Here is a 20,872-nt window from a genome sequence, read left to right as displayed (position 1 = left end):
TCTGCGACAAGACAAGATCTGTATCTTTTTCTTCATTAAAAGGTAGCAGCATATGGAAAAGTCAGTTGTAATTAAGAAAGTACACATTACAGAAAACCTCCAACAAATCCGTCGCTGTGCATATTTGCATGAGCATTCCTTTAAACACTGGAGTAAAAAGTACAACCTAATGAATAGTTAAAAATCGTGAACACCAAGGAGAAACACTGTAATTAACATATACCTTTTTGTCTGTTGCCTGAAGTTCTTCAAAAACTTTTTCTGAAGTCCAACTTCAAAATAAGAGAAAGAAGAAGGAACAAAAAAAGGTTAGTTTGAATATTGTGAAAAGGTCATATGGATACTTCCTTGAAGGTAGGAACATAAACATTACTTAAGACTTACTTTGTTTCTAAATAATCTCTAGGGAGTTCTTCCATCTCCTCTACAGTTATTACTGAAGTACGGATTTCCTGCTCTACGAGAGTGTCTACCATGACTCTGAAATAAGCCCAAACAGTATCTTCCCACGTATCACAAACTGGAAGAAGCTACATATTAAAGAGAGCAAAAATTAATCAGAGATAGAGAAATACCAGAATCTGAACATAGCAATTTTAATTTAGATTAGATTTCCAGGCCTCAAAAGAGGCTAACACCTTGAACAGTAGCCTTTGCTTTTATAACGCCAGATGCAAAAAATCCATTCGCTGCATAATGCTCTAGTTCCTTGGTTATTTTAAAGTCAAAGGTAGTCAAAAGAAATATCCCTATGCTCCTTACACACATGGCACCATTCTGACACCATACCCAGTCTGACACCACTCACCAGCTTAGAAAACCCATCCAGATGAGAACTATTCACTTTTCTGCCAGGTCATTTTTCAGCAGGATCACTTTGCCTTATTGGTTAATGTCCTGGTTGCACAAGTCACAGAGCAGTGAAGAATGGTGAAGGGTAGCAGCACTGCTGCTTTGGTGGCAGTACCGCCTTGAAGTTTTTAAATGATTTTACTGTATTCAGAAACTAAAAGCATACCAACACAATAAAACATGTAGTTTGTTTGGACGTTTAATTCTCATTGTTCCTCTAAAATAGATAATGGGAAGTTTGAAAATCTCAGTTTGAAAGATAACTGATTAAGCTCCCAAGACAGCCAATATATAATGTAATTAGTTAACTCCCTTTGAAAAAAATCTAAACCTTTACATATACTTCTCTGAATCGTGCTAGACTCTTTTAGCAGTGAAACCCTGGGACAAGAAGTTCCAGAGAAAACAATACAGTTTATGAAAAGTTTCTCTTACAGTAATTTTGAAATGGATAAACTTCATTAAACGTCCCTCTGTTCTGTTGAAAGAAGATAAACTTTTTCTCTATTCCATATTTCTGTAAAATTTTACTATGCCTTCTTTTCTCCTATAAAAGGACTACCACATTTTAAACTTCAATGAATAAAACTGAAAATGTTCCCTATCCTCTGCCTTCCTATTTTCATAGTTACCTTTATTTCTACTATATCAATCCAAGACAGAAAAAAAACCAACCAAACAAAAAATACCCAAACAAGCTCCTCAAGTAGGAACCACTGATAAATATAACAGCACAAAAAATGTTTTCAATATTATTGTCTGTAATTTTCCTCATGCTTCTTAATAAAAATCCCTAGGTAGGAATGGGAGACCCCAAAACACATTTGGAGAATTAGAAGTAGAAAAAAAGAGATAATTACTTAAAGATATTTGACAGAAAAATAAAACCTACTGACACTGAAATTTGGTTACAGAATAATCTTTGGATACACCAACTGGTCTAACACTTGAGACTTAAAACTAGATAAAACACTGAAAAATGAGAATACTCTGCATAAGCAGGAAACTGACTATATGAGCTCTTAAATAATACTGAAATAGAGAAGAACTAAAACAACAAAATTTGAAATGGTTTTACTGACAGCTAGCGAGAATAACAAGAAAAATCTATCAACTATATTTAAGGCACGACAACCCTATAGAGATAGCGTCTACTAAAGAAGCATTGTTTGCTATATTCTTGCATATATCAAAAATACTGCAATTACTGATTATACTGTCACATACAAGAGAGAAAACGCACGACTACCAAATATCACTAACAGGAGGCTTGACATACCTGTTTGAGGTTTCCACTGAGTGCTGCATAGATTGCTCTCTCATATCTGTTGAACTGCTCCTAAATAAACATTTTAAAATAAAACTTTGAGTAAAAAAAACTAACAAAACCCCCCCCCAAACCCATTTTTTTTCTATTCATTTTAAATTTTGTTACGGATTAATGTCTAATAAAGTGTTCCATCTAACAGTTTCCAGGAACTGGAAAGTCACAGCAACAGTGGCATACATCGTCAGCCAATATAAGAATAGCAAATGGCTTCCCCTTCAACATCATCCCCTTATAGCTTATCTGAAAATTTTGTACTGACCTGGAAAGAAAGCAACATTTTCCCTTCCTCATTCAATTAAGTCAAGATGAAAGTCAAATACTTAGTTAGTGTCAGCAGTTTCAGTTTCAACCAAAAAATAAAAAGTAGTCAGCTTAAATTGAGACATTTCCTAAGCCTTAAAAATTGGTGCTGATTATGCAGATTTTTCACTTCAATACATAAACATACTTATTTCAAGAGTCCTCTTAAAAAACACTGATAGCAAGTCCTATATGCAGCAAACACGAAGGGTAGGTTTACTTAAAAGCATGTTACTGAGTTTAAAAAAAAGCTAAACTTGTACATGAATACCAAGCAATTCAACATTATTTTACCTCTTCAGCCATACGCCAGCAACTTATTTTCCAAATGCACCTGTATGGATTCCCTTGAACAGGTTCCAGCTCTTTTCCTACATGCAAAGGATATTTTAAAAAGCAGCTGTTATTACAAAAAAAAAAAAAAAAAAAAAAGAGAGAGAGAGAGAAATCACTAAGCAGTTAAAGCCTATTTCCTGGTATTAACCCAATTTTCAATCCCTTTGGAATGCTTCCTAAAGGATCTTGATACTTCTGACTGGACTATAAGGTGTATTTTCAAGGAAGTTTGAAAAATCCACATTTTAAATTATGGTATTTTAAAGCTTGGCTGCTATTTAGCCTTGAAAAAAAACCTGTGTTTTTGACCACAATGCATCTAAAACATTTACATTTAGAAAACCCAAAGTCAGCAAGTACAAGATTTTTAATGGGTTTATGAGCTTCTAATAAACGTCAGAACATTGCTTCAGTGCTGCTGTCCTCCATGCCTCTGTATGAGGGCACAGAGGGCCACAGAAAAAAGGCATGACAGCAGGTTAAGCAGGCATATGCAAAGCAAGGCTAGGACACTCATGAAGCATTCAGTTAAAATAAAAGGATGCAGCAAAGCAATATGCCCTCAGGCCCCAGCTGTGCATGGCACTTAGACAAGTTTTTAAATTCTTTGCCAAATCCTGCAAAGTCAGAAGCAATGTATTGTGTTACAAATAGGACTGTGGGCAAGAAACCTTGGAACCAAGGAAGAAAGGTAATTTAGCACTTTCCAAGTAGTTTGAAAGCATACCTTTTTCTTGCATTTAAATTTGCGCTGAACTTTAGTCCTACTACACCTTCCTCTAGTTTTCTGATACTAGATAGAGTCCAACTTTTGTGAGTCTAAGCAACAAAATGTTTACTAGGTGGTACAGGTCAAATGTGGAAAAAATGCATAATGAAACATTATATGGAGATGGAGGGGATCTGTCTGGAATTCCCAGACATTTATTTCCTACTCATTATGCTTGCTTCTCAGAAAGAAAGTGTAAAGTTGCATATTATGTGGATTCAGTGAATGCATACCCTCAGCTAAAACTTTTTCATATTAGTTTTTACATATGTTGATTGGACATGGTAAAAATATTTTAGATACATAAAAGGCCTTTAAGATGCAAAGAATTATTCCTCTTTGCCAGAGCCAGCTATCAAGAGAAAGCTCTCTGTCCTGTTTTTACATCTACTTCAAAGTGCACTTGCGACAGATACCTCCATTTATGTTAGGATCATGATACAATTTCCATCCTTCCAAAGTTGCAGCTCTCCAGGCCTGACCACATCGTTTGCACAAGCGCTGGGCCTGAAAAATAATGGATTTTCTCAGCAATAGATTTCAAGGTAGCAAAAGAACCATCTTTTCTTTTAAACACCATTGAAATAGTTAACATAGGCAGAGACACTACTGTGCAAAAAATAAGCACACAAAGAATCCAAAAATAACTAAAAGTACAGACAAACAAGTTCATCTAGTTTACGTGCTGTGTAGTACTTACTGTAAGGTAAATGAACTGAGATTCCTCCTTAGTTCAGAGTAAACACTAATTACCTTACCTTACTCTTTCAGTAAGGAGTAAACCACACATCTCCAGATATGCCATTATAACTGTTTGTACAACAAGGCGATAAAAATAAACATGTCTCTTATGCCTCCAACGTGATTAGCTCCTTTCAAATCACATACCTAAGGAGATATTAGAAGGGCAGAATGAGTAGCTTAATCTAACGCCTAAGGAAAGCATATATCAAACATCTTTTTCTAGTTAAAATTCCAAGCATGTTCCATTCTACTATATCAAGAAAAAAGTCTGTATGATGATTGATTGATTAGAGGTGTAATTAGGAAGTTCTTTGAAACATCCCATGCGTTTGTCTGGCAGTACTTTTAGTGTCTAGCCACTACAGTAAGAAGTCACATCATCAAAGTAGTAAAATAAAAATGCTAATTTTTTACTGCAACATCTGTTTTACACTTGAAGTTACTTAACTAAAGGCAGAATATTTTTACTGATATAGCTGGCCAGCACTGTCAGTATTGGTAAGAAATTGAAAACCACAAGTCAAATTTAAACAGAAATTTTAGTGCACAGCTTGGCTTTAATAGCAAGATCTAGATAAGCTAAACTAGTTAACAAAGAAGATACTATAACTTTCTGTGGCTTACCTCATCTGTCATTCCTGCTCTGATCAGGGTGAAGAGATACTTCAATAACCTCCCATCATCTTCTCGATCCAAATCATCAAGTGGCAGTTTCTGTCTTATAGGAGCATCTGGATCCTGCAAGGAAAAAAAGAAAAAAAAAAAAAAGGCCACCATTTACCCACAGGATATCTATCTGTCTTTTCCAGTGATTTCCTGCCCTGCTTTATAATTTGGAGCCATTTTTTCAGGTTGGCAAACAATCCATAAGCCCCACATTACATCTAGCATTACACTTCCCTGTCTTTCCTCTCTCATTTCTTTTATTCCTCTACTGTCACTGCTCCTATCAGAGGGAGCAATTCCAATCCCTCATTTACTTCACTACCTTGTCTTTGCCCAAAGCTTCTTATCTTCCAGCTCTTTTGACCTTTAAACATCCTTTCCCCTTCTGCCTCTCCAGCTACCAAACTGTCTCCTCCTTTCCCTTCTAACTCCCTGAGAAGCCTATTCACAACAGCTCTCCTACTGGACAGTCCTTTCTTTCCTTCGCTTCCCTCCTATTAGCTTTTACTACAGTAGCTCTCAGGGAATTCCAAGAGATTTGGTTTCATCATACTACTTACTGTACAAAGACAGCATGCCCTCACCTTCAAGAGCGTCCAATCAGTATTATAAGCTTTTCTGCTTAGGGACAGGGACAGATGTACATTGTCAGCTATAAAAAGTCTTAATGAAGCCATTTACTTCACTGAATAGACCACATGTTCTTGTGCTAATAAAAATCAGTGACTGCTGAAAGAAAAGAGAAGTCTACATATCCCAAAAGGAACTCCAGAGGTTTCCTGGTTCCTTAAGTTTAATCCACTGCTAATCCCTTCATAACATGTTCAAGCTTCCAATTAAAACCAGTTTCTTTCTTTCATCGTCATAATAAAAAGACAGTTCTAGAATCTCATTCATCTGGCAGATTTAATAATTATAGTTAATTTCGTAATTATTCTGAAACTTCCACCTTCAACATTCTCACTGTCTGACGTCATCTCACCAGCTAGTTCCTCGCGGCCTCACAATTTCTGTACTAATTTTCATCTTTTTCCAACTAAATATTTTGTAATTTTTAGATGTTATTACTAAATTTGGTTCAAGGCTGTGGAAATAATATATATGCTCTCCCTAATCCAATTTATATCTGATCTGAAACCAACTCTGATTTTTAAATAATACTTACCAACTCTGTTACCAGAGCCCGAGAACTTCCAATGTAAGTACTTAACTGTCTCTGCTTTAGAATATGTAGCGTGTTCTCCCTAAAAGCAGCAAAATATTTTTGAGTAAAGACATTTTTATTTAGAAAGGATCTTTTAATAAGACACAAATATTAAGAGATATTTTTGGCTGAATAGAATAAGGTTTCATAAGAGACATGCTTTGGTTTATACTGCAAACAATGGGCTGTGATACTGCTGTGTAAATGTAAAATTCCAGCAGAAGTAAAATATTGGAGTCAATTCACATAGCTTTGTTTTCTTTCAAAAGCATCCATTATTTCAATCATTCATATATTTAAACTATGAACTGATTCCTCATGAACAAAATTTCCGATTAACATTCACTGTACAGTCAGTCTAGGACAGTGAATTCAACTTAGGATGAACACGTGATTCCATAAACCTATATTCACTGGCCCTTAAAACCAGGTTTATTGTAGGCCTGTAGAATCAAAGGCGGGCTTTAGTCTTTTCTGCCTTGAAACCCATCACTGATAATAAAGATGACAATAATGGTTACTAGTGAAGGATCAATGACACAAAATAACGATAAGAACTTGAACAGGCAAGAATTAAAGCCAGTCAAAGAACTGACCACCTCAGAAACATATAAGATGAATGGTTTACCCAGTGTACGTAACAGGCTGACCAGCAGGTAACCACCTTTCATCTTTCTTTATGCCTTATTAAGAAAACCAAACCTGCACCCAAGTTAGAGATTAAATTAAAATTGCTTTGGTAGTTTTTTCCCTCCATCCTCTCCTCCCAAAAGCTATAACTGACTCTTGAGAAGAATCACTTCAGCAGATAGGGGGGTGGGGAAACGCTCAAATTTTACATCTAAGAATTTAAACAAACAGAAATGAATGGACTGTCCGACTTCTAAAAAGCCATTTTTTAGAGTGATTCTGTGAATAAGCCTGAGCATTTTACGCTTGAAGGAAGCACATATATAATCAAAGAAAGCCTGAACTCACCAATATACAGATTTTGCATAAAACTCAATATTATCAGAGAAGTCCCCAATTTCATCCTTGGCAATGCTCTCTAGCCAATCTACCACCAGCTGGAATAAAATTAAATTGCATTTTTAAAACAAACCTATAACAAGCAATACTTTAACTGCCTTCCTCCCATCTCTGAAGCTACGTGTTATCTATGTGACCAAAGATGTACACATCTTGAGACTATGCCACTCATTTTAAGTATCCAGTATGAATGTTGTTTAGGTGCTTAATATCTATTTCTCACAAGATGCTGCAGTTACTGCAGGGCTACTTAACAGTTCTTTAATCATTATCAGTAACGATGCTCCCAGTGACAATAACTTTCAGCCTTCTGTCCTCTCCAAGTTAGCCTGAAAAATGTATCTGTTTTTTAGAAACTGAAGAGCATTATTTCTGTGCACAAGCACAGTAACATGCTTAGGTGAATATAAAGAAATAAGTATTAGAAATAGCTTAATAAAGTGCATACAGCTCACATTTGCGAAGTGTTACAAACATTTAAGTGTCTACTTATCTACTTCCAACCTCTTTTTAAAAAAATTTCAGTCATACCTGGCTTTGTCGAACAAGTGAATCTTTCTGAAACAAGTTGTCTACAGTTGTCTTTTCGCTAGCATTTAAAACCTATTTAAGAAAAAGCTGATTATTACTTCACAGAAAAGAAAACTCGCTACAAAAACATGAACGAAACTGGACACATACTAACTTACGAATTTTCTATGAGCTCAGAATGCTGCCTTTCACTCTCCCCCTTGCCCCTTTTTTTAAACCGGTAACATTATACATCTGTTACATTTGGATGTTCTTTTACAGCATGTTAGACTAAAAACTGTGAGAATGACACTGAGAATAATTCAAATGAATGGCCACAGACAGATTCTACATAGCATATTCATTGATTCTACTGATTGTACTCATATTACTTCAAATCTCATTTATTCTTGTATACTTCAGAAAAAAAAAGAAAACAGGCATTTTCCAAGACCTTAATGCACCCTTAACATGAACGATGGAAAACAAAACAAAAAACCCCCTGATCCTTCCATCTGCTCTCCCACATTAAGTTAGCTCTCATGAGAGGTGCAACAAAAAGAACAGAAGATGCATTTTCAAAAAACAAACCAAACCAAACCAACCACCACCTGGCAACTTAGCAGCAGGAATCCTAGTTAAAGCTATTTTATGACTGAGAAGAAAGCAAACGCAATCACAAATTTTACAAAGGCAGAGTGACTTGCCTTATTGTTTTATCTTCCTAAACATACCCTGGCAGCAAATGTTGGAAGCACTATTGGCATAGACAAGAAGACTACTGCTAAACCAAGAATGCAAAATTTCAGATTTCTCTCAAGGTAAGTCACAATCAGAATTGCTAAGTGCTAGACAGCTTGAGATCACATGTACTTCTTCTAGGAAGAACAAATTATGTCTGTCCCATTAAAACATTATCACTATTGATACAACTCCTTTTTTTTTTTTTTTTAATTTACAGTTACTTCCAGAGGATCTTCCAGGTGTATGCAGAAAGCTTGAGGAGATATAAACAATACTTTAAAAATTTTTTCACACTAATATTTTCCATTTAGAACTAAATATTTAGGTAAACTAACTTTTCACAATATATACAGTTGTTTAATGTCCATCTCAATAGAAATCAAATCAGTTTTATTTTTGTTTATATTCTTTTACCTTTAAATTTTGAATGGTTGAAAGATTGGAATTGTAGAAGAAAATGCAAGCATTTAGCTTTAAGATAGATTGCTTAAGAAAAACTTTAGTTTTTCCCACCCCTGAAGCTTACTGTGATTTCACATGCAGTTTCGTCTTCCAGTGCAGATTGTATTCTGTCTCTAGAAATAAAATTGCAAACCTTAATTGTTAAAACAAAGCTAGTAAAATCCAGCAGAATGCATAGTATCCATTATTTCAATCTGACATGCAAGTGAAGTGCTTAAAGATACCTTTATAAAAATAAATTAATTTAAGAAAATGTGAAAAGTTACAAAAGTAATAAAAGTAGGATTGTTTGCAACTTTCATTTCCATAAACAGATAATAAATAGGCATAATTATCAGCACCTAGTTCTGTAAACATATAATAAACAGGTACTTAATTGCTCTGCTCAAGATTCATAATTTCATAAACAATAAATCCAAGAAAGAAAGCTCAGCGCAAAAATACAGCATGTGCTTTTCAAAGGAATTACCTATAAAGTGAGGACAACAGTCTCCATGTTACCATCTCCTGCTTGAGAAGCCACAGGACACTGGCAGTTTTTGAAAACTTTTGCTGTCCAGGAGTTGCTCGATAAACTATTTTCCCCAGTATATTCACCTGATGTAAATAAATTTACACATGGTTAGTGTTGTCCAGCATTTTTTTCTAAGCTATCACAGTAATCTTTTCATTGTTCTGAATGCTCCCTCAACACCCAAGTTGAATTTCTGTCTTTTCGCAATAGGCAGATGATACTCCAAACCAGAAATTCCCTCAAGAACTAAAAATATTGTAACACAGCCTAGAGGCCATAAAAAAAGACCGCACCTTTGTTTTGCAAGGCACTGTTCAAGCCCACGACAAAAACAGCTTATACTGATCAATTGGGAGGAAAAAAAAAAGAAAAAAGACGGGGAGAAGGCAACCAGTGAAAAAAGCGTGCGTTTCCATATACATCAATATCAAGTGTAAAGTGAGTCCTACTGCTATCTGTGACAGCATCAGTGCTGTAAGGCACATTATCAGTGCCTGAAAAATGCCCTCTCTTTCCTTTTTAGCTCTGGTGAATGAGGAAACCCAGCTGTAAGTTACCATTTCTTTTTGGTGAAGCTGTAAATTGTGTGATGTCACCTCTTCTTACTTTTATTATGAAGAAAACTTAAGCAATATGGTCATCTCAACCAGTAGCTAGTTCCAGAGCTCCTATTTCCAAAAACAGTCCTGGACTCTTACATGCTAGGGGCAGCCAATTTGTCAGGTGTCAATTCACTCACCAGTTTTCAAGTGGAAGGTGAGCAACAGATTTGGAGGAAAGAATTGGGTGGGGGGGGGTACTATCAAAGCCTTATGAGCAGAGGTGAAGATGCTCTTCTGCTTGCTTCTTCTATCTCCCAGAAAACATGAAAGACTTCACGTCCGTTAGGAGCCTCTGGACTGATCTCAGTGCACAGCTGAGAGGCAGTATGAAAGCTCAGGGCTATCCTCAACCCCTTCCCAGGGCCCCTTCAGCACCATCCAAGCCAGTCCTTGGGGCAGTATCCCTCACCCTACTTCTAGTAGGTCCTTGGTGACACACATTCAACCCTCCCTGCCCCCGTCAAGTATTCCAGATGACTTAAAACAACCAGTCTATATTCCATGATCTTGCAGATGGTATCCTTCTCAACATTCATAAACAAGGGGAATCACAGAAACCTCCTGTTCCATTTCAGCTTTGAAGTTCCACCATTTCACATAATAATTGAGTTCACATTTATTTTCTTTCTCCTTTCTCCTTCCCACTTGGGAACAGGACTATGGTACGCACTTCATTAAAGACCTCAGCATTCTCCAACTCAGCCCCCAAATCAGACAAATTTGTACAGAACACAGCTAGCAACCTTCTACCCAGAATTCATTTTCTTAACATGGACACAGGTGCAAAGTCTCTTAACAACAACAAAAAAATTATCTGCCCTCCTCTTTCTTTTGTGATCAACACTGTTATTGATAGAAGCATGTTAACTCCTTTTCAAACTGTCAGTTCCTGTCACTAACAATCAACAGCCCATCAAATCAAAAACTGTGTCTAAAAGCAGAGATGCCTGAAATCTACTGTTGAAGCCTCTATGGCCAGCTTATTCAGCATGTATTGGAAAGCAATGAAACCACCATAATACAATGACTGTATTTATCTATACCTGAGAGAAATGTAAGTACTTTTTATCCAGTTCACCTCTAGCAACAAAAATATCTATACTTCTGCTCATGTTTATCACCACTTAGCACTTACAGCACAATGGCAGCCTAACCACACTTTAGAATTTAGCAAGCTACACAATGGGCATTTCTGTGCCAAAGTAGCACATGAGGAAAGACAGATGCTCTTCAATGCTAGCATTCAATGACTCACAAGACTGCAACCAGCTGGAAGATTTAAAGTATCTATGTTTAGCACTGTGACTTCTCAACTTAAAGGAAAACAGCAATACAACTTAGAGAAGGGAATGCAAATTTAAAAAAAGGCAAACAATTTACCTGGTTGTTACAAATACTTTCATATTCATCCACAAGTTCAAAAATGGTAGTTGATGCATGCTTCAAGAAGGAATGCAGAAAATCTGAGTACATACTCATAGTAGCTAGAATATATTTAACCAGAAAGAAATTTAAGCCATGTTACCAAGACACAACTTGGTTAAAAAAAAACACAAAAGAACAACCAAACAAAAACCACAGCAACAAAAAACCCACTACACTACAAAAACCCCTTCTGATGACAAAATAGCTTGTCATCAATAAAAATAAATGCAGACAATGATGATATGAACTATTTATATCCCATTAAGCCATAAGCAGCTAAGAAAGTAAGTTATGCAGAAGCTACATGGTAAGCTTTGTGCAAATCAAATAATTATACAATTTTTGCTATAAATCTGTCCTCTGAGAAAGTTTTAAAGATAAACTCCTCTTTGTATCTCTATGAAGCTAATCCAGTGTCTTACATCACCAAAGCGTCTACTGACATCCACTGATTGCCTATTGACATCAGGTTCCACAGAACACACCAAATGGAAAAACTCCAGTAACTGGAAGAGATCCTTTCTGAACTTTTGCAAGTAGACTGTTCTTGTCATAGAAGTATGTCAGCAAAATAATACATAAAAATAAGAAAGTAATTATATACATTTATATATTCTACAAATAAAAGATGTGGTTAATTATTATGAAAACTTCAGATCATCTCACCAGCTTCCCCAGGATCATCTTCACGCAACAGTACAGCACTCATAGTTACATCTTCTGTCATATTGGATAGGTCTAGATTTGTAAACATTCCTGTCTGCTGAGGTGACAGTGCCATTGTCCAGTTACTTTCATCCAACTAAAAGCATAACAACAACATAAGGAAAATAAACAACAACCTCAGACTACTATAAGCCTTGCTCCATTTTTTTTTTTCATTCTACAAACAATTATTTTTGGTATAGAGTTTAAAAAACTCTGAAAATGAATAATGAACTGCCTTGAGATAAGACATAACTTTCTTTAACAAACACCTCTGCAAAAGTCAGTTTTAAAATTGACAGGAAAAGGAAATGCTCAATTAATTTATTCAGGAAGTAATTAACCTAGAAGTTAAGTTAGTAAGACCTTGAATTTTAAAACATTGTGTATCACTTCTTACTTCAGAACAAACGCATCACTCTATCCTTTCACATTCTATTATGTTAAACCTTTACTAGCTAATTTATGTTGTCCAAAGTGAAAGGAGGCCAAATAATGCTAACTAGGTTGTAAAGAATCTGTGAAAAGTTAAAGAAAATAGTTAAAATCTGAATCACAACCATTCGCTACAGGCTTTCAGTCTTCTTGGTGAATTGCCTTAAAACTATTTTATTAAACAAAGCAATACATCTTTAAAGTAAGAGGAAGTGTTCAGGAATATTAAATGGGGAAATACAGACATACCTATACTTTCTTTGGCTATTTCAGGGGAGGTATCTGCTAACATATCTGACATCAAAGCAGCAAACTGGCCAAGACAGGAGAGATTGCACAGACAGGTCAGCTTCCTATAGCTGTTGCCATGGCAGCAATTAATACCATATAGAAGGACCTAGAATTGTACCACTAGTGCATTCTTTTTCCTGACTGTTAAGACGGTCCTGCCCAAACCAGTAAGAACAGGGAACTCAGTAACATTGCTGTAGCAGTGGCTTAAACACAACCCCAAAACTGCAGACATACACCTATTATTTTTCCTTTTATGACACAGTTTCTACCCACAGTATTCCCCTTGCGTGATTTTTCTCTGCCTTTATTGCCCCCTAGCCAACTAGAACAGAATGCTGTAGCACTCTGAACTGCTCAGAACAGAAGGGTAAAAGTAACGAGAAACTCAATTCCAGTAAAATAGCATCAGGTCTCTGTGGGAAATACAAAAAGCTCTGATGAGTGTTCTTATCTACCAGCAGGTAAACTTCTATAGGCATAATTTTAAGTCCTTTTTCCATCACCCTCCTGTGAAAATGGTTGTCTAGTCCCCAGCTTCTCCCTGATAATCCAAACACGATTCTTCGTATCCAAATCAGAGCACTAAACGCTAAGCTAATACAAACACCACTCACAAAACACTAGTTACAAAATACCAAGAGGCTCTGAATCGGAAGAAAAGCCCCACTACTAAGAGCTGTATACGTGGTGTTCATGCATCTCTAGGTCCCAAAGCCTTACAATTTAAAGAAACTAATAGGCCGTAAAAAAAATATAGGAACAAGCAGAAGGGAGAATGAATTAGAATGCAGGCACAAAAACGACATCTTTACTCATTCTGAGTCAGTTTAAAAATAAATGGAGATACAACATTTTAGAAGGCCCTCCTGATGATTCCTCTAATCAATGTTTTTCCAAAGATGTTACACTAAGAATTCATGCCATCTGAAAAGCCAACAGAGGAGCTTGATCTTTGAAGTTCATATTTTGACCTGAAGCCTAGTACTGGAGAGTGCTAAAATGAGAGAAATTCTAAAAATTTAATTTGATGATATAAAACACTTCTGTGTTTGAGGAATCTGTAAATAAGCAAAGTCAAGATTTTTGCAGTCACAGTCTGATGTGACAGGACTAGCTTAACATATATGGTATATTTAAGAAGTCCTTAAAAGTCTATTTATACCTCACTGCATCATCTTGAAGAGAACAGGGAGAATGCTACAGTAATATAGCAAGCCTGAACCACCCACAGTTTCTCTTTGGTGCAAACAACACTGAAACATTGTAAACTTGTAAGTTCTTATAAATTTTACATGACCAAGAGAGAAAAACATGCTCTAACCATCTTACCATTGACAGATTGCCAAAAAGTCCAGGAGTCTGTAGAATTTGAGGGGATTTCCCTCCTGTTCCCAAGATGGCAGACATATCTGGCAGCTTTGTGGAGCTTCGAGTTAGTGCAGTAACTGAAAGAGAGAGACCTTGTTCTGAAAAGAAAATGTACTTAAGGCAACTGTGCTCTATCAAGGCGTTCCAAAAGAAATCTTTTAACTGAAATTGAAGCATTTATGAAATCTTGCTCATAGTCGCAGAAGAAACAGATGAACCAATCTGATGGGGAAGTAACCTGTTCCTGTCTGTCATTATTTTGTTCCATCCCAAGGCTTGTACCAAACCCACAAGTGCTAATTAGAAGGGGAAAAAAAAAGCCTTAACACCAGCAACAATTAGAAATAAGGACCTTCATTAGCAATAATGTAACTTCATAGTCTACAAATCTATTTATGCTAGGGGTATACAAACACCCTATTAACCAAGTCTGCAGCATACTCATGCCCTGATTTTCCAACTAGGGTATTTATATAAAGACAGGTTGCATCCACTGTCATTTCAGTTCTTCCTCAAGTGCAGCAGCATTCCAGGTATAAGTCTGAAGCACAGGGTACACCAAGCTGGATGTGAATGTATATATGGACAGAGTATCTCAAATACCTTCAGTTATTTAAGAGCTCCTTGGTACATTCACATCATGAGTATGCACAGCATTATATCTCCAGTCACTCTCGGAACCTGACCTCCAAACCCTTAAAGCAAATGACAAACCACAGATCTGCTCTACCAAGCACCGCATCTGTTCTAGATACTCCTGCACAATGACACAGTGGCTAGTGCTTCCAGGGATATTTGGCAGATGTTAAAAATGGAGATGCTGCTTGGAAAGATGACAGATTCACCATCCTACGACAAAAGGGAAACTCCAACATCAAAGACATTCACACAGCCCAAAGACCATAGAATCTGCTTCAAGAGTAGTTCCTTTGGATCTCTTATCAACACAAACAGCCTGAGGAGCCATGTAAAAGAACTGGTTGTATCAAGACAGTGACAGTCATATCAGGAGCCATGCTGACTGTGGCAAAGAGGGAATAACACAGAGCCTCAAAGTTCGAAGAATGGGCATGTCTTTGCTTCAGTCATAGCTAGTTAGGGAGGTACTAAGAGGACTGGAGATCTTTTCCCATGTTTAACGTCAAGTCAACACAAAGAACAACTTGCAGTTTCATTGTCAGAGCTGTCAATGCTGACACACAAGAAGCCTGTAGCGGTGAAGAAGGCTGATGCTAACAGCATTCATCTTTGCTGCCGGACAGCAGAACTGAAGTCACCAGATATTACAATAAATGAGGACACACAGGGGCTACACAGAACTTGCCAGGCAGGAACGATGAGACATCAGGAAGAATCAATTTCTCTGGAAGAGAAACTTATCTCTTTGCACCAGCACAAGTTCAAGAACAACTAACACACTCCCAGTACACGTCAACTAAAGCCAAACAGTGGCGCTGAGATGGTCAGATTTCAGGGCAATCCGCCCCTAGCCACCCACGTGTGGTTCCACAGCCTTTTCATGAAGTGCATCTTGTAATTTTTTCTCCTCCTAAGAGAGGTAGGTCTGAAGGACCTGATGCAACCAATAAATACACCTGGTAGAAGGCTGAGTCAACAGAATTAACCTGCCACAAAAAGAATGAAGATGGGAAAGTACCTGTAGTGACATTACAAAACAGTGAATCTTGAAGAATTAAAAGCTATTGTAAAAACAAAAGGTGGCTGCGAAGGCAAGGGAAATGGCACAAACTAATCCATTCACTAGCAAAGCAAGAATCACTCAGTTTCGACAGGGCATTTGTGAGAAACTGAAATGGTATTTCACGTACTCTTGTGCCAAACAAAAGAAAATGAAGCTCAAATGCATTCTAAAAATTGAAAGGCAAAAATTCAGTGGCATTAAGCAACAGCATGCATATGTAATATATGAACATGTATGCTGACTGTTACTAGGTGTTTTGTTCACCACAAAATAGTTGAGGTCGGAGGGGACTTCTGGAGATTGGCTAGTCCAACCCCCTTGCTCAAAACAGGGTCAATCAGAGCAGGTTGCTCAGGACCTTCTCCAGTTGGATTTGAGTATCTCCAAGGATGGAGACTCCACAACCTGCCTGGGCAACCTGTTCCAGTATTCAATTGTCCTTACAGTAAAGAAGTTTTTTCTTATGTTTAAACAGAATTACCTGTATCGTAGTTCGTGCCCACTGTCTTTCTACTGGGGGCGACTGAGAAGAGTCTGGATCTATCTTTTTTACTGCCTCCCTTCAGCGGATAAGATAAGGCTTCAGGCTGAACAATCCCAGCTCCCTCAGCCTCTCCTTGTATGCCAGATGCTGCAGTCCCTTAATCATTTTCATGGCCCTTCACTGCACCCACTCCAGTATATCCATGCCTTTTTTGTTATGAGTTATTATCAATTATGAAGTCCAAGCATATTATTCATTTAACTAAAAATTGAAGAAAAGAAAATCTTACATGGCTGGCGAAGCAACGAACCAGGAGTTCGGGAAATGAACTGGCCTCTGGGCGTCATGTTTCCAGTAGTGCCATCCAGGGATGTAAGAACTGATTAATAAAACAGGTTAAGAAACACTCCTGAACACACTTTCAGCTCTACCCAGAATGAGTACTTGGAAAGAAACAATCTTTGTTGTAGCAAAAACATTACAAGGAATACACACCTTGTCCTTCAAGCTTAGCAAGGCTAAAGCAGAAAGTCCCATTCAATAAACCCAGATTAGGTCATGAAATATTTCACCAGAAACTTAAGAGCTGGAGCGCTAGTGGGGACACACCAAAGCAAAGTTCAGAAACAAGAGCATGACAGGTCTAGGACACCTTGCTTCTCATAGGTCCTTGGTTCAAGGAGAATATCTCCCCTTGCAAGGAGCTGCTGTATCCTACATAACTCATAACCAGCAAATCTGAGACTGCATACATAAAAAACAACAACAAAAAAAGCTCTCTTGTTCTCTATTCCAGGATGCTGATGACTTCAACAAAAAGGTCTCTGTTGCTCTACTTTGCAGTTAGTTAACTGAGAGGAAGAGGCAATGTCCTATCCGTGGTTATTAAGAACTAGTGCAAAAGTTCCAGTGTCCTAAGTTATGTCAGTGTCCAAGAACATCCTGATCCTGAAGGACAACAATAATCATGGCCAATATCTTGTACTAGATTCCTTGCTGTCATAATCAGAAAAATATCATTACACTAGCTGTCAAACTGTACAATAATTTTTACTATTGTAAATAAGTTAAAAAAAAGTTCTGTAGAAATGTTTATCTATGCACGTGCACTTCTCTTGATATTACGGTGGACAGGAAGCTAAGACACATTGAATAAACAAAATACACAGATAAAACAAAATACAGGTTAAAGAGCATAAGAACATAAAATTAAGATATAATGCAGTGAAGAAAGCTCAAGGATAGAGTCAGCTCTAGCTTACATAGATCTCTAGGCTGAGCTCAACCTGAGTTCATAAACCTATGAAAACAGTAAAACAGCATGCTACATAAATATGCCAGCATAGGTTTAGTAGGGAGGTAATGCACATGCACCTGTATTCAGCCCACAACCCAAACAATCAATGCAAATACAGTCAAAAATCAACTGCACGTGTCAATCAGTGTACCTGTATATTGTGAACATGGCAAGCAAAAATTAAATATAAGAAGATAAAAAAATAAAAATACTATACAGAAAAAGGATACTAGAAACTCTTTTCTGGGAGCTTTGTTTTCGACCAAGTCTGGCCATCTCTGTATCACGGGGGGATGACATGTCTCCAAAACCATTTCTACAAAACAGCAATATAGACACAAAGTAAGCAAAGAGATCCAAGCAAAACATAAAATAAGATCATGATGCTACTTTCTTCTGGCTAATCCTTTCTTTCAAATACTAGTAACTTCATATGCTGATTCAAAAGCCCAGTTGACAAGGAAACAACATTCTCAAAAAGAGACCAATACCCTCCAAATGCCAATACCTACCCAGTAGCAACCTTTCCAAGAAGAAAAAAAGCCACAAAACACACAATTTATTGAGCACTTGTTTCTTATTCTGCTGGAGAAAGAGACTACTAAAGACACAAAACAATTAACCCTTTAGTCCTGAATATGTAGTGCAAAAGGCACAAAATTGCTGTAAATCTTTATCCAAATCATATGTAAACATAGCCTAATACTATTCCACTATTAACTCTGAGACATTAGGAAAAACAAGTTGCTTCAGATTCTTCCATCTTTCAAGATGATTAAGATATTTTTTGTGCAAGTCCGCAACCAAGAAACTGAAAACAAAGCTATATTAAGTCATTGCTACTTTTAGTATAGCTATCCAGTTTCTTATACAGAACATCTAGTGTTGCTCATCAGCTCAGGAAAGTTAGATTAGTTGGTCTGAAAATCCATACTTCGCTCCTCCTTCACCACAGCAGACACCTTCTTTAAATAAAAATAAAAAAGCAAGAAAGATCCACAACATGAAATTCAAAATTTAAACCAAAAGAATAAGATGATGCCGCTTCTTTCTTTAGATGCACAAAGTTATTACAGATTGAGAAAGCCCATACACATTATAGAATGGAAAGAATTTAGTTAATAATTACAATGCAGATGAAAAGCTGTGATGAGTGGTTTTTAAAGAGCAGAGCTGCAGTTGTCTATGCAGACCTGTCTGTAGAACACCTTGCGAAGGCCCCACTCAATAGTTTCTGTCTAAGTAACAATTTCAGTTTAAGCTATACACTTCAGAAAGAAAGAAAAAGCTGGATTTAAAACTCCCAATTGATATAAAAGCCTTCTATAGCTCTAAAAAGCTGTTCCACTAGTTAGCAATAACTACGCTCCCTCTAGCTGAAGCTAGATGGACACGCATTTCCAACATACCTATTCTGCCAAATTAAAACCTTCCCTGTATTGCAAGCCTTCCTTGTATACTTCTTACCACACTGTGAACAAATCCTATCTATCTTGCCTGGTATATAGCAGAGCGCTTCCCTCGATAGTTTAAGGGGGGTATGAGATACTGCTTAAGTGCAGGCTGCTTTTGTAGCCTTAAACAAGAAAAATCCCAAATTTGTCTTCAGCTTTCTTACTACCTAACTGAAGCTTCTGGGCGGGACGAGCCGCTCCCGCAGCTCCTTACTACCAGGGCCCCGAGCGGCCACGGTCACGGCCCCACTCGCACGCGATCCCGCAGAGAGGGCCCGCGGCGAGGCAACGCCGCCCCGGACGCCCGGCAGACACGGACGCGACAGAGAGGCCGCGTCTCCGCCGCCAGGGCCGGGGCGGGAGCCGCGCCACCACCCACCTCTCCATGACGGCCGCCGGCGCGAGCCGACCCCGCGCTCCCGCCGCCCCGGCCCGGAAGGTAAAAGCGGCACTTCCGCCCCAGCCAAGCGGCGCCGGCGGGTTGCGCATGCGCACGGGGCAGCGGCCGTGCTGGCGGCGGGAGGCGGCCGGCCGGGCCGGCGAGGCGCAGCTCGGTGGGGCCGGGCCCAGCGCCGCCCGCCGCAGGGACTGCCCCTAGCTGCAGGGAGGCCGCCTTGCCGCCAGCCCTGCGGCCGCGGGATCCTGGATTAAGCGAGGAGGGGGAAAAATAAATAAAAATATGAACAAATCAAACGTTTCAAATGCTGCTTAAGTTATCCCATTCCACAGGGCCAGGCTAATGAGATATTCATAAAATAACGTTTTTCTGCCAGGCTTTGCGTTATTTTAGAAGGCCTAAGTGGTGACTGCACTCCTTTGCCCACAGCTGCCTGTTTCCTGTTCCTCTCCCCATCTAACTCGGACTATTAACACCACCCCTAAGAGGCAATGAAGTATCTGCCTTTAGGCATCATCCAAATCGTCGGGCTGTGGATAAGTCAGCAAAGCTTTGAGGTCAGCTGTCCATAATTGCATCTCCTCCTCGACGTGGTTTCACAAACCTTTTAAAGACAATTTTTCAGACTACAGTAGTACAAACACCTGGATGCTGCTGGCAATAGTTCATTTAACTGTGCTCTAGACAGGGTAGTGTGGACAGGCAAATGCCCCCAAACCCTTGTGAGCGCTCAGCTGCATGTGGAGCTACAATTACAAGGGATTTTCAACAAATCAGTCAAGCATCTAAATTCCTCATAGAGTAAAATTCCTCATACAGAAATTAGCAAGTGATGTGTCCAAAAACAAGAGCTGCAAAAGGCAGCAGGCCTGTTAAGACAGCCCCTGCAGCCCCATAGCTTGTGCTGTTAAGCTTATAAAATGCAGGGGCCAGCCTTGGTTTCTCCCCAAAGCTGCTGGAGAGCCTAACCTCCGGAGGCCCCCAGGAAGGGGGAAGCTGACGGTCTGGACAAAGGTCAGCCGTCCAGGGACAGAGGCAGTCTGCAGCCCCTTGGAGAGTAAGGGGTCTCCTAGGAACTGGAGTTTTGGATGGGGGTAGAAAAAAAATGCAAGACTGACCGAAGTTGTTGAATCACGTAGACTATCATGTCAGGCAACAACCTTTGTTACAGTGGAAGACCTGCAGAATATTAAGGAACTATTATCCCAGTTCAATACTACTAGATGTTTGATACATTTTACTTCTCAAG

The 20,872-nt window shown here is 38.4% G+C and overlaps 1 protein-coding gene across 1 annotated transcript in view; it reads right to left on the bottom strand.

Moving 5' to 3' along the window:
* Positions 1-19,694, bottom strand: part of NUP107 (nucleoporin 107) — a 29,267-nt gene extending 9,573 nt beyond the window's left edge. Inside the window, exons 1-17 of the mRNA XM_026100356.2 lie at positions 19,606-19,694; positions 18,003-18,088; positions 16,765-16,854; positions 14,251-14,366; positions 12,154-12,289; positions 11,443-11,546; positions 9,416-9,543; positions 9,011-9,059; positions 7,762-7,833; positions 7,180-7,268; positions 6,163-6,241; positions 4,956-5,069; positions 4,004-4,094; positions 2,777-2,853; positions 2,132-2,191; positions 385-530; positions 224-272 (exon numbers count right to left, since the gene is read on the bottom strand). Coding sequence (XP_025956141.2) covers positions 224-272; positions 385-530; positions 2,132-2,191; positions 2,777-2,853; positions 4,004-4,094; positions 4,956-5,069; positions 6,163-6,241; positions 7,180-7,268; positions 7,762-7,833; positions 9,011-9,059; positions 9,416-9,543; positions 11,443-11,546; positions 12,154-12,289; positions 14,251-14,366; positions 16,765-16,854; positions 18,003-18,088; positions 19,606-19,613 — 1,494 coding nt within the window. The 5' untranslated portion in view covers positions 19,614-19,694. The remainder of the gene's footprint in view (positions 1-223; positions 273-384; positions 531-2,131; positions 2,192-2,776; positions 2,854-4,003; positions 4,095-4,955; positions 5,070-6,162; positions 6,242-7,179; positions 7,269-7,761; positions 7,834-9,010; positions 9,060-9,415; positions 9,544-11,442; positions 11,547-12,153; positions 12,290-14,250; positions 14,367-16,764; positions 16,855-18,002; positions 18,089-19,605) is intronic.
* Between the last annotated feature and the right edge of the window lie 1,178 nt (positions 19,695-20,872).

This window comes from Dromaius novaehollandiae, chromosome 1, assembly GCF_036370855.1.
Source record: "Dromaius novaehollandiae isolate bDroNov1 chromosome 1, bDroNov1.hap1, whole genome shotgun sequence".
Taxonomy (NCBI): Eukaryota; Metazoa; Chordata; class Aves; order Casuariiformes; family Dromaiidae; genus Dromaius; species Dromaius novaehollandiae.
The sequence above is the reverse complement of the archived record's forward strand: the minus strand, read 5'-3'. Positions and strand labels throughout refer to the sequence as shown.